The sequence below is a fragment of the Podarcis cretensis genome (genome assembly GCF_951804945.1).
Source record: "Podarcis cretensis genome assembly, chromosome: 12".
NCBI classification, from domain to species: Eukaryota; Metazoa; Chordata; class Lepidosauria; order Squamata; family Lacertidae; genus Podarcis; species Podarcis cretensis.
In genome coordinates, this window is record NC_137181.1 from 43,383,704 (window position 1) to 43,398,022 (window position 14,319).

The window sequence follows — 14,319 nt, forward strand, 5'->3', positions numbered from 1 at the left end:
CACTCACAAAGGAGTCAAGAGGAGCAGGAGGACGGAAGGCAAGCAAGGCATCTCACCGGAGATGCCCCTACCTCGCCTGCTGCACTGTGCCCAGGACACATGTCCTTTTATATTATTATTATTATTACTATTATTATTATTATTATTAGTTCCCATAGGACAGCAGAGGCCAGCCCTGACCCGCTGCAGCCTGCCTATTATGTATCCTCCTTTACCCCGTTTGACACTTCCCAGCCCGAATGAAGGGAGCACGTTAGAAGGGTAAGAGGGAGAAGGGAGGGGGGGGAGCTTCGAACAAAGAACCAGGCTCCCCCCTCCCTCTCCCTCTCTGCCCACCCCTCACCCTATCAAGAGCTCTTGCCTGAACAAAAGCAATGAGCCCAGACCAGCAGGAGCTGGTTGTGGAAAGGAAGGAGACGCGCGCCTCCCTCCATTTCCTCACACGCGCCAAGTGGAGGATTCATTCGGCGGAGATGATGCTGATGAGAAATGTTTCCATGAGCAAGAAAACCGCCCCCCCCCCTGCACACACCCTCAAGTCTTAATTCCATCCACGTGTCACAACATTATTGCTCCTGTTGTTGTTGTTGTTAGTAGTGTTTGGCTGCGGAGATGAAGTGGGGGGGGGGGAGGAGAGGAAGCGCGAAGTGGAAGGAAGGGTTGAGGGGAGGCGAGAGAGAGACTGACACCTGTCGGTTTGTATGTGTCAGGGGGAGACTCGAGAGCGGAAAGAAAAGAGCGCCTGGCTTTGTGTCGCCTCCTCGGGCATTAATCCGGCGCCGCTTCCCCGTCACAGAGCCAGGGAGCCCAGTGAGGCGCCCGGCGGGGCTCCGCCCCCACAAAGAGGCGCAGCGGCGGCGGCGGCAACGGCCGCCCGAGCCCTCAGCGCAGGGGAAAGGCGGGAGAGAGAAAGGGGCGCGAGCGCCTCCCTCCACGTCCCCCCCCTCCCTCCCTCCCTCCCTCGCGCGCAACCGCCAACTGCCATCCCGCCTCCTCCCGCCGCTCTTCAGTTACCGTTGTGAGTAGCGGTCTCATCTGCTCTCCTGACCGCTCCTCCTCCATGGTGCAGGGCTCGGGAGGAGAGAGGGTGGCTGCGCTGGAAGGAATAATAGTACTGGTATTACTACAAGCCGGCACTGTTCCTTCTTCTGTCGTCGACGTCGGCGGCAGCACAACGAGGCTCCTGACTCGGCCGGCCGCTTTTTTCTCTTTCCCTTTTTTGCTCTCGCCGGGAGCCGCGCCGGCTCTACGCTTGGCCGCGCCCCTCGCCCGCCTGCGCGACGGGCAGCAGCGCCGACCAATCGGCGCGGGAATGCGGCTCCTCCTCCTCCTCCTCCTGGGCCGGAGGGATGACGCGGAGAGGCGAGGCGGCTCTCTCGCTTCTCTCTCTCTCTTCAGAGGCAGAGGGGGATTTACGGCGCGACCTTCCTCCTCCTCACTCAAGGGGAGCCCTTCATGCAGGGCGGCGCTGCCTCTCCGCCCCCGCCCCATGCACGCTGCTGCTTAGAAGTAAAAGTCCCTCCCGAGTACACAGAATACACACACAAACACGAGAGAAATCGAGCGAGGGGGAATGAATTGCTTCAGGGGGTTGTCTGAATAGGCGTCGACGGTGCTTGAGAGGCAATGTGGGGCGTTTTTAACCACAATCCCTTCGTGGCCCGAGGAAGAAGGAATCGCTGTGCGAAGCCCTTGGAAGCCGCTCGGGCAATCTTGCTTTCACAGTTTAAAACGGACCCCTTGAGGGGAAATAAAAAAATAAAACCTGCGGTCCTAATCCACGCACGCGAACAAACCACTATGGCGGATGAGATCATTAGGTGTGTTCCCCCCACCTCCCATAACGTTCAATGGCTGCTTCGGAAGCCGAAGTAACTCGGTGGATGAGTAGGAGCCAAACGGTGTGGTCCTACATACGTGTCTGTATCCGGAAGAAGCTGCCACTGAGTCCTCCACCCTCTTGGTTTTCAGCCAGGGCCGGCCCACCCTTGGGGCAAAGGGAGGCTACCGCCTCAGGCAGTAGTATGCACAATGGGGCAGCAGGTCCCCCTGCAGAGCTGAGCCTCAGAGAGGAAGGGATCAGATGCACACAGGAGTAAAGTGCATCCATATAGGAAGAAGCCGATATGGATATTTGTAACTGAGTCAGATTTCAAGGTGCAGATATAAGCAGTGATTTTTTTTCTGGGGGGACGCATACCCCTAAACATTTTGTGAATCTAAGTTTGGCCTCATTGAGCGGCAGTATTTCAATATGAGTGGGGAAATGAGAGTACCCCTAAACATTTTTTTAAGGGAAAAAAGCACTGGATATAAGGTTGCCAGACATCTGGAATTTCCCGGACATACGCAGAACACTGTGGTTGGAAGCAGCGCCTGGGCGAAAATCGTCCAAAAAATAAAATGTCCGGGGAAATCTGGACGTAATGCTACCCATATTGGCAGCATTGTTTTTGCCAATTCTCCTTTAAAAAATAGCTCAAAAACATGGTGGTGGTGTTTTTTTTGCAAGCAAAACAAAAAGCTCAACAACTTTGCCCAAAAAAGCTCAATGACTTTTGTGTCCCAATTTTCAATTTTTGAAACGTGGCAACCCAGTAGGCTACTATAGGAACGTGCTTTATACTGGCTCAGCCTAGTTGTCTGTCTTCCCCAATATTGCTACTCCATTTCATGGTGCCTCCTCAAGTGTTTTCAACAGGCCTGCTGAACTGAGATCCTTTTGTTCAGGGCAACCCTACAATGCTGTTAGAACTTAAACTCCAACTCCCATCAGCCCCAGCCAGTCTGGCCAATGATTAGGAGTAATGGGAGTTGCAGTTCACCAAAAATTGGAGGTTCACAGAGTCCCCATCCCTGCTTTAAGTAGAGATCCATGTAGAGCAAGTTTTCCTCCATTCCACCCAATAGTTCCTATGTTCACCTTTTCATTTCCAAAAATGCACTTCTTAATAAATATTATTCACAAATGATATGAGAAAGGGGGTGGGAAGATTGATAGGGCATGGGAAGAGAAATACCTATTTAATGAAGCAGCTATGTGTTAGTTTAATATGATTCATAATACTACACTTTAAGATGCACTTTCTAATAAATATATGACTTGAATGAAATGAGCAGAGTGATAGCAAGGACTTGTGATGGAATAAAAAGCTGTGTAATGAAACAACTATGTATCAATTTAGTATTATTTAATAATTTTAATGGTATATTTTAGAGTACAGGGGCTTCACAGGGTACGTTGACCAATAGTGATTCGCTCAGTAAACTAAATGGTTGAACGGAGATTTGAACCTCGGTATTCTGAGTCAAAACCTAATATTTTAACAGTACACATCAGTGCTGCTGGGTTTATATATGCAGTACCTAAGCACTGCATTATCATAATTAATTACTTACAATACTCAGATCAAAATTCAAAATGTATTGCATTGTTTCCTAAGTTCAAGGTGTCACAGGAACAGCATTGCACAAGATAACATTCTCTTTCCCACGAGAGTCTGTTTTGGGAGAATATGTTCTTCCCACACATGGACTCCTTGCACTGCTTCAGGGAGTGACCTCACTCTTAGCAGCTGCATAGCCAATTTACAAATGAGTTTGGACAACCTTTTGGCTCAGTATAAAGCACCCAATTAAGTCTATGTCAGTTCTCTAAATGTTTAAAATGTTTCCGGAATTAATGTTTCCACTTTGATGCCATCAGGTTTCTCAGTCCGTCAGAACTCCTCCCCAGCCTTCATTTAGAACTCGTAATTCTGTTAAATTCTCTTGGGAGCTGGTATTGTTAGCATGCCATGGGTCTTGGTCAGTGGTACATAAAAGACAAATGTGGTCAATACTCTCTTTCCCTGTTGGATCAGTATCCATCAGCTTGTCATTATTTATATGCATTTATTTATTACATTTATATATGCTGCCCTTTCTGCAAGGAACTCAAGGCAAGATAGATATTCTCTCTCCTGGCACTAGCAGTATCATTTTATAATCACAGCAACCCTGTGAGATAGGTTAAGTTGACAGATAGCGTAACTGACCCTAAATCACTCTAATGAGCTTCATGGCTCAGTTCATCATCAAATGCAAGATTGGGGAAATCGCTGAAATCCAACATTTTCAAGAAGGAAAAGAAAAAATGTCCAAATTCTAAGATCTGCTTTTGTCCACTAATAAACTTTCAATACAAATAGAACTGAAGGCTCTTGTGCCCACTGTAAACACAACATCAGAATCGCATTTCAGTCTCAGGTGTTTCATTGGTATAACAAGTAGTGTGAGGACGGTTGTGTGAATCTGAACTTATGATATGGTTTATCTCTGTAAATTGTGGCATAAGTATAAGATTGACATAACTAATATGACATGAGACCCTCCATGAACTCCTTGGTAACCTGGCCCAAGCCACACTCCAGGCATTCAGGAATATTCTGAGTTCACACACACCTGACCTAAAGATCAACATATGCAAATATAGGATTGCCAAATACAGGATACTCATCTCTTGAGTGGGATTCATCCACACAATGGTAAGGTGATTTAAAGACAAATCTCAGACAGAGATGCCTAGGATTAGATAACTGTTCACTGTCACAAATCTTTCACCCTTTTGTTAAGCAAACAGGAACAGGCTGACCAAAGATGGGCAAGGTGAGATATAGGCAGGAAAATCTGGCAAGGATTATGGAAATTGTAGGAATAAATCATTTCACATACCCCTCTTCTATACACTGACATGCCTTGGCAAAAAGGTATTTAAAAAAGCATTAGATTCAAAGGCTAGTGGGCTCTTGTAGCCCCAACAGGACAGAACTTATCCACTGCTCCCTAGGAGTCTACACACTTCTGCTTTGCCTTAAGGACAGATATACTTTCTCTCCCCCCTCCTCGTGTGGGTTTATGGCAAAATTGTGATGCCCATGCTTCTGTAGGTCATGGGTGGTGCTATGGTCTAAACCAATGAGCCTCTTGGGCTTGCTGATCAGAAGGTCAGAGGTTCGAATTCTCGTGAAGGAGTGAGTTCCCACTGCTCTGTCCCAGCTCCTGCCAACCTAACAGTTCAAAAGCATACCAGCGCAAGTAGATAAATAGGTACAGCTGTGGCGGGAAGGTAAACGGTGTTTCCATGCACTCTGGCTTACCTCATGGTGTTCCGTTGTGCCAGTCATGCTGGCCACATGACCGGAAAGCTGTCTGTGGACAAACACCGGCTCCCTCGGCCTGAAAGCGAGATGAGTGCCGCAACCCCATAGTCGCCTTTAACTGGATGTAACTGCCCAGGGGTACTTTAGCTTTTTGGTCTTTAGAATAGTTAGGGAATCTTTTATTTTTTAATTAGGTGTGCCTACCTGTTTAGAATGTAACTTTGCTGTCTAAAGCAGCATTTTTATATATTCTGTCACTCCTATTTGCTATTAATATGTGGGCATAAGATTAAGGGTTAACATAACAAGCACGTGTCATAACTCCAGCCAAAGATCCTAAACCTCTCAGCAGGGTGTAGATGAACATACATGAGTGCTGGCAGAGCACATGGGAGTCCAGGTACACACTTATAACGGTAGATGCTTCAATGCAAAGGTCAGCCCTGAAATGCCACAGCCACACATCCATCTCCAATAGTTAGTGTCTATGGCAAGGATGAGGAATCTGTGGCCCTGCAGAGGTTGTTGGGCTCAACCCCCAGTAGCTTCTCTATGGTCAAGCAAGCAGAATTCCAGAAACATACAGAAGGCTTCCAGAATGTATTTTGTATAGTTAAGTTTTTACCTCTATCTTCCCTACATTGTATGTTATTTTATTGCTATGGCTAGTGGCTGATGCAAATGTTCTTCTTCTTCATATAGAAGGGCAGAAGTTCCCAGTCCCTGGTCTCATTGAGATGATCGCTCTTATTTATCCATTGTCAATGCAAGTGATGCTACAGTTGTATTCAGCACTTATTTTTTTTAAAGTGAGGGGAAGTAGATAGAGACGAGGCACACAAAATTGGTCCATGCAGGACGTATCTTAGAAGAAACTGTATTATTTATGTACATCGGTGATAGAATTTACAATAGACTTAAAACAGCATCACAATGAATTATAAAGAGTTTGCTAGGAACCCAAACTATAATAATGACTGCAGCATCATTTTATGCAAGCCAAGAAGACCTCGCTTCCAGTAAATACTTACATTAACTGTTTACTACTATCATTGCTCATATGTTGAATTACAGAGGTCAGGGTGAGTGCCCTGCAGTTTATTAGTTTGTATTAATTTGGAGGCTTAATTTGGACCATGGTTTTCAATCACTTGCCCAAGACACATAACATAACTAAGACATGAGGAATCTGGACTTGGAGTCCAGACGCTGTTGGACTCTGGTTCCCATCAGTCCCAGGCAGTGCTTTTTTTCCTAAAAAAATGTTTAGGGGTACTCTCATTTTCCTACTCATATTGAAATACTGCCCCTCAATGAGGCCAAACACTGATTCACAAAATATTTAGGAGTATGCGTGCCCCTGCGTACCCCCAGAAAAAAGCACTGGTCCCAGGCAATGGTCTGGGATGCTGGGAGTTGTAGTCCAGCAACTTTTGAAGGGCCATCGAGTCCCCATCTCTTGCATAGCTGTATACTTGCATTGGTGTCTCTTGCTAAAAAATATTACCCTGCACCAGGTGTCAGCTTTTCAAGACTCTGAGATCCGGGCCCCACATGCATTTTTATTTACAGAGTAAATCTACATTTTCTCCATCCTTTGTGCATGTTGAATGCCCTGAGTCAACTCTGCTTGCATGTGTTAATGAAGCAGAGATGTTTGTTGGGGGCATTAATCCATTATAAGTAGGCATCATTGCGAATGTGGCAGTGTTGCCATGGTCACTGGGGGCATGCCTGTCAATTATAAAGCTACACACACACACACACACGTATGTGTTTTCTCCTCCCATCTTAGGCAAAACATATACACTGGACACAACAGCTGTTCTGCCATCATAGTGGTGGCTCCTCTCTGATGTAATATGACTATAGAATTGCTGTTTGTAGATTTGTTGGACATACATTTTACACATCACCTGGGAAGACAGGTGAACTAATATCAGTGTACTGGAAGAAGCAAAGATCACCAGTGTTGAAGCAATGGTTCTTCAACATCAACTTCGTTGGACTGGTCATGTTGTGCGGATGCCTGATTATCGTCTTCCAAAGCAACTACTCTATTCCTAACTTAGAAATGGAAAGCGTAATACTGGTGGTCAACAAAAGAGCTTTAAAGACTGTCTCAAGGCAAATCTTTAAAAATGTAGTATAAACACTGACAACTGGGAAACACTGGCCTGCGAGCACTCCAGTTGGAGAACAGCCTTTACCAAAGGTGTCATGGGTTTTGAAGACACTTGAACTCAGGACACAAGGAAGAAACGTGCTAAGAGGAAGGCACGCTTGGCAAACCCACAACGTGATCAACTCCCGCCCGGAAACCAATGTCTCCACTGTGGAAGGATGTGTGGATCCAGAATTGGCCTCCACAGTCATTTACGGACTCATTGTTAAAACTGTGTTTATGGAAGACAATCTTACTCGGCTACGAGTGATCACCAACGAAGAAGAAGAAGACATAGATTTAGAAGGAATCATGGCTGTAAGAGGTAATATGCTTGTATTTTGTTCAAAATGCATAATAAAACTGATATGTATGGGTGTTTTCTTTTTTAAAAATTGGGTTTAAATCTGGGATTTTCTTAAATCGTCAATTTTATCCACTCCTCTTTGAGGAGTGAAGTTATTACCCCTCTACTACTGTCCATGCTGGGTCACTCAACAATTGCTATTGTGTTCTTTCTTCTAGCAGATCAAGATAACCAGGTGACAGCAAAAGCTGCCAAAAAACTAGCAGGGGCAATTAGAATAAGATCTACCGGGTATTATTTGATTATTGATGCAAACCTCCAGAATGTATTTTGTGTAGTTAAGTTTTTACCTCCCTCTTCAGTGCACTGTATTTTATTTTATTGCTATGGCTAGTGGCTGGTGCAAATAACGAATCTTCTGAATCCGATTCCACTCTGTTTACATGTCGTATGTGGTTACATAATATAAATAGTTCATCCATGGTTAAATCTGTCAAGGGAAACCTGAAGCTTAGAAAATCACAAATGGCCAAAAAGTGTGCCAGTTAACTACGAAGGCTACTCCTCAGCTTGAGGCCAGTTCATAAGGAGGAAATCTGAAATGTTATTCATGAGAGCAGAAAGCAGAATGAAAAACCTGTTTGCAGACGAAGGTCATGACTGATGTACAAGAGGCTACATGCCCCATTACTTCTCCCCTCCCAAAAAAAAGTTTTCATTAGCATGACGTATCAAAATTCTAGCAGATGACTTTCCTTTCTATAGAACCAACACTCAGAAATGCAATTTCACATTCTGGCTTTTTCTGAGGATTCCAAAATTGTATTCATGCATTATACTTTGGGTTTTAAGATAAAGCAAACCTGGACTGCTCATGTTTCAGAAGTTACTAACAGGACTGAATCTCAAAATGTAGTCTGGAAAGAAAACTGAAATGTCTACCCTGTATTTTAATGGTCTAGTTAAACCACGATTACCAGTTCTGGGGTTTGAAAATTCAGTCTGCTCTTGTTTCTGCCAGACTTCATATGTTGCCTGCCATATTCTGCCTGTCTCCACCTTTGACCAGCCAGACTCTCATCTGCACTATACATTTAAAGCATCATCATACCACCTTAAACAGTCATGGTCCCCCTCCCCCCGCCAAATCCTGGGAACTGTAGTTTGTTAAGGGTGTTGAGGGTTGTTAGGAGAACCTTATTCCGCTCACAGAACTATAGCTGTCAGAATCCTTCATCCAAAGGAACTCTGGGAACTGTAGTTCTTTGGAAATCCTCGGTGGGTGTCATCCGGACCCAGCAACTTGTCAGTTTTCATCAGGCCTGGAACTTCATCTCTCATTACCAGAATTGGTGGGGCTGCTGAGGCAGTGGCAGATCCGGTCTCCAAGGAGCATGCCGCTGCTGTTGCTGCCACTGCGGCAGTGGGCAATGCACTACTGGAGGCGGGACATGCCACTCCTGTGGATCCTGCCACCTGAGGCAGATGCCTCAGTCTGCCTCATGGGTGGGCCAGCCCTGAATGCACATATAGAAAAATTGCCCCACATTCACATTAATGCCCTGGTAGGTACAGTCTAAGATATGGTATGCAAAAAGCAGAATTAGTTAACGGCACTAATGTTATATAGCAATATTTGAGTCCAGCAGTGAAAATGTGGCATACAGTCTCTTTCTCTATAGATGAGAGAATCAGTTCATCATGTCAAGTAATATGATCGTGCAGTATAATTAAGTGTGGAGAAACAGTCCCATAAACCTTGCCTATGTAGTTTGCAGTCTAGACTTGAATTAATTTTTGAAGATATTTGGGTAACACGGTGTCAGCTTTCCCGGTTTTCTGAGATCCCCTTTGTGCTAGTTTTTAGCTGAACTCATTCTCAGCACTGGATAAGATAGAGAACTTTAATTAAGCTGTAACTAGATAGCTTTAGTGGGCAATCAGTGAACGCAATAGAAAGATTACACGCGCTAAAAGGTTCGACCTGGCTGAGCAATGATTCATACAATCTAGCTAGCGTAAATGTCAATGCAATAAGCTTTTCTTTGCCAGAAGGTATTGTTAATTATTTCTGCCTTTCTCACTGCCTGGAATGTTGCAAAATTCTTATTCATTCTCACAGCAGACACAGAAGGGAGTTCCCTATGAATCCCATTCCTCCTTTCTGCGCTGGTTCTGCAACTCTTAGGGATCAAGCTGTCAACCCCTGAGAGCAATCCAGTATTAAGGATAAACCTTTTGTCCCAGCAGGCTTGTACATGTACTTTTTGTATCAATTATAACCTGCCATTGTTAGGTAAGCTTACTCTGTCATGTAATAATGGGATATTTGTAGCTCATATTTTTTTTTTATTTCATAACTGAGTAACTCTTGGAACTTTGGCTACATTGTTCTACAATATTGTTCCGCTAGAAACATAAAAGCAAGCCAGATTTCAAAGCAGAAGTGCAATACTTTGAGGTGGCTATGCCTTTGGATTATTATTATTTTTTGGAAATGAATTGTATTTACTGTTTTATCACTGGTATATCACCTTCAGTGCCTCTGGGCAGACAGTGAAATTTAATACTCTCCTGTCTGTAAGGGTGGCTGCTGTATGCAGGGAGAGGGCAGGAGTTTAAAACATAAGAGATGTGGAGGGAAACCCTGGTTGTATTAAAGGAAAACAATGGTTTCAACGGATGGGTGAACCTTGATTTTCACCAAACCTATCGAGAAGTGGAAAAATTCCTGGGTGGAGCAGTCACAGTTTAAGGATTGTAATAAAAAAAGGTAAAAAGGTAAAGGACCCCTGGACGGTTAAGTCCAGTCAAAGGCGACTATGGGGTTGTGGCGCTCATCTCACTTTCAGGCCGAGGGAGCTGGCGTTTGTCCACAGATAGCTTTCTGGGTCATGTGGCCAGCATGACTAAACTGCTTCTGGCGCAACAGATTACCGTGATAGAAACCAGAGCGCATGGAAACACCGTTTACCTTCCCGCCACAATGGTACCTATTTATCTGCTTGCACTGGCATACTTTTGAACTGCTAGGTTGGCAGGAGCTGGGACAGAGCAACGGGAACTCACCTGGTCACGGGGATTCGAACCACTGACCTTCTGATCGGCAAGCCCAAGAGGCTCGGTGGTTTAGACCACAGTGCCACCCGCATCCCTTAGATTGTAACAGACCAGCAGAGGGAATTGTGCAGTTGCACGGCCGGCTTGCTTCACTCACATTCAGCTCTGTCCACCCATTAAACCATAGCCTGTACCATTCAGGATGTTATTGGATGTAGGGTAGCTGCAGATTTAAGAGAGTGCCCTGGCAAAGGGTCATCTGGCACCCCCACCCCAACATTGGTGCTCCCCCTAGTGAGATTAGCAGCAGTGGCAGGCAGAAGGATCGCAATCTGCAGCGACCAGCTGTGAGCCACCCATCATTTTACATTTCCCACAATTCTCTGACATAGTGTCACTCCTGGGCATAGCAGGGGAATTTTAACTGGTGGGTGGTTTGCAGCTGCCTGTCATTAGGTAAAAACTGAACTTGGAGAAGTCCAATAGGTCAATTCACAGCAGGCGCCAATGAGTCTGGTTGCCTGAGAATACTGGGGGCTGATATGTAAAATATGAATGTGTATCTGCAGAATGATATGCAGGCAATACATGAGCAACAAGACCGAAAAGTCACACAACCAATGCAGCAGAAAGGGTTAGATTTTTATTTTTAAGATGCAGATGGAGAGATGGTACGTTAAACAGGAAAGAGAGGAAAGACTTGCTATAGTATTATTTGGAACTACGTTGCCAAATAGACAGTAGACACAAAACAATATAGAAACTTGAGACAACTGATTGGGTGTAACTGATGCAATTTACTAGTAGCTAAAGGCCAAATTACACGTGGCAGGAGAAATCTGGCCTTAGATCTCCAAACGTATTTTTCTTTACTTAAATGTAAAGGGACCCCTGACCATTAGGTCCAGTCGCGGACGACTCTGGGGTTGCGGTGCTCATCTTGTTTTATTGGCCGAGGGAGCCGGCGTACAGCTTCCAGGTCATGTGGCCAGCATGACTAAGCCGCTTCTGGCGAACCAGAGCAGTGCACGGAAACGCCGTTTACCTTCCCGCCTATTTATCTACTTGCACTTTGATGTGCTTTCAAACTGCTAGGTTGGCAGGAGCAGGGACCGAGCAATGGGAGCTCACCCCGTTGTGGGGATTCGAACCACTGACCTTCTGATCAGCAAGCCCTAGGCTCTGTGGTTTAACCCACAGCGCCACCCACGTTCTTTACTTAAAGCCACTTTAAAGCTAATTTGATGGGAAACAAGCGCCGGGGATGGAGTGCTTAACCCTTTCCCCTGAAATAAGGCACAAGCATTATGGGAAAGCATTATTACAGTCGTACCTTGGTTGTCAAACTTAATCCCTATCTGGGAGTCCATTCGACTCCCGGAATGGTTCGAAAACCAAGGTGCAGCTTCCGATTGGTTGCAGGAGCTTCCTGCACTCAAACGGAAGCTGCGGAAGCTGTGTCGGACGTTCGGCTTCCAAAAAACGTTTGCAAACCGGAACACTCACTTCCAGGTTTGCAGCGTTTGGGAGCCAAAACATCCGAGTACCAAGGCATTCGACAACCAAGGTATGACTGTATTAAAAAGAGGCTAACAAAGAGTCTTTCCCAACCATGGTAAGAGAAACCAGGGCTGAAGTAGCATATGTGCTACCAGCAAGCTACGGCTCACGGAAAACTAAGTGCGAAAGAGCTTAATCAGAATGCAGGTGGGAGGACGCACACATGCTTTTAAAAACCCACACACCATGAGCAATTCAGAGTGCAAAACAGAGCATGTGCTAATACAGATACAAATATGTCAATATTGCTTCGTCAACATTTCAAGCATGAGAAAAATAGTGACTATTACATAATATGCAGCCGCAATGGGAAGATTTCGGTCCTTTGGAAAGGCAGTGGGCTGGATCCACACTGCAGACAGTGTGGAGTGGTGGTAAGAGAGCTGAAAAAGGACCTGGGAGAGCAGGGTCCCAATCCCCACTCAGCCATGGAGCCCACTGGGTGAGTGTCACTGTCTCTCAGCCTAGCCTACCTCACAGGGTTGTTGCGAGTATAAAATGGAGAAGGGGATAGCTGTGTATGCCACCTTGAGCTCTGTGGAGGGAAAGGTGGGCTATAAATGTAATAAGAAATAAATATTAGACACATTATCTCTGAGATAAGTAGACAATTTCAAATCTGTTCCATGGATTTTCGGGGGAATTAAGTGTGACTAGCTTAATTTGGCTTGAACTCGGTTCTTGCAATACCCCTCCAATTAGCAGTACATCAGCAAATAACCGTGTGCTTTCTCTTCTATATGCAGAATCCAATATTAGAAATGCACCAGGCCACATTGTTTCTGCATTCTGGGAATGATAACATATCAAACCTATTTCTCAAACAAGAGCCTCTAGGCCAGCAACTGGGCTATTATTTGATGTATCAGAAACAAATGAATTATGAATGAAGGATATAGAAAAAGCCAAATATAAAGATTTCAGACTTGTCTATAAAGTTTAGCCATGCTAATCCGAGAAATTGATGTACCATGAATGCAAAAATTCAGGCATAAGAAAAACATGCTGCTGAGGGGCTGCTGAAGGAACCATAGCCTAGTAGAAAAACCTAGGTCTCACATGCTGGGTGTCACAAATTTGAATCCAGGGCCAAACTTGTACAGTGGTACCTCTGGTTAAGAACTTAATTCGTTCTGGAGGTCCGTTCTTAACCTGAAACTGTTCTTAACCTGAGGTACCACTTTAGCTAATGGGGCCTCCCACTGCTGCCGCGCCGCCAGAGCATGATTTCTGTTCTCATCCTGAAGCAAAGTTCTTAACCCGAGGTACTATTTCTGGGTTAGTGGAGTCTGTAACCTGAAGCGTCTGTAACCCGAGGTACCACAGTAATGTTTGGTTGCACTGAGTGTGGCGTCTTGGGAGTGCCGCAGGAGGTGCTGCAACAATGGTGCAGAATGGAAGGTGAGAGACTGGGGGGAGGGGATTTTGCCATCACACAGGGAGCTGCTGAAATTTGAGACCCAAGGTCCGCCACTGACCAAGTGTGCCTCTGCACTCAAGTGAGGTCACATTTCAGTGAACACAAAATATAAAAGAGGCTTCAAGCTGAATATTTACATTGCATAATAAGGTACAGTCAAGGTAAAGGACCCCTGGATGGTTAAGTCCAGTCAAAGGCAACTATGGAGTTACGGTGCTCATCTTGCTTTAAGGCCAACAGAGTCGGCGTTTGTCCACAGACAGATTTCTGGGTCATGTGGCCAGCAGGACTAAACCGCTTTGGGTGCAATGGAACACTGTGACGGAAACCAGAGCGCACAGAAATGCTGTTTACCTTCCCACCGCAGCAGTACTTATTTATCTATTTGCACTGGGGTGCTTTCAAACTGCTAAGCTGACAGGAGCTGGGACAGATCAACGGGAGCTCACCCCTTTGTGGGGATTCGAATTGCTGACCTTCTGATCAGCAAGCCCAAGAGGCTCAGTGGTTTAGACCACAGCACCACCCGCGTCCCTTACATTGAATAATATCTCTTTGCAAAAGGAAACACAAGTATGTCATATACAAAGATCAGTATCAATGCAATGAGAATTCCTGAAATGGTCTTAAGAACTCCTATAATCACTTTGGGTGTATTTTTTTCAGA

The 14,319-nt window shown here is 45.3% G+C and overlaps 1 protein-coding gene across 9 annotated transcripts in view; it reads right to left on the bottom strand.

Moving 5' to 3' along the window:
- SLC4A7 (solute carrier family 4 member 7) overlaps window positions 1-3,142 on the bottom strand; it is a 67,919-nt gene extending 64,777 nt beyond the window's left edge. For 3 of the 9 annotated variants that reach the window (XM_079947162.1, XM_079947161.1, XM_079947160.1), the window contains exon 1: window positions 1,015-3,141. In XM_079947162.1, coding sequence (XP_079803288.1) covers window positions 1,015-1,491 — 477 coding nt within the window. In that variant the 5' untranslated portion in view covers window positions 1,492-3,141. Of the gene's footprint in view, window positions 1-1,014 lie in introns of all 9 variants that reach the window. The other 6 variants (XM_079947159.1, XM_079947158.1, XM_079947164.1 and 3 more) reach the window with 3 other exon arrangements.
- Window positions 3,143-14,319: the final 11,177 nt, after the last annotated feature.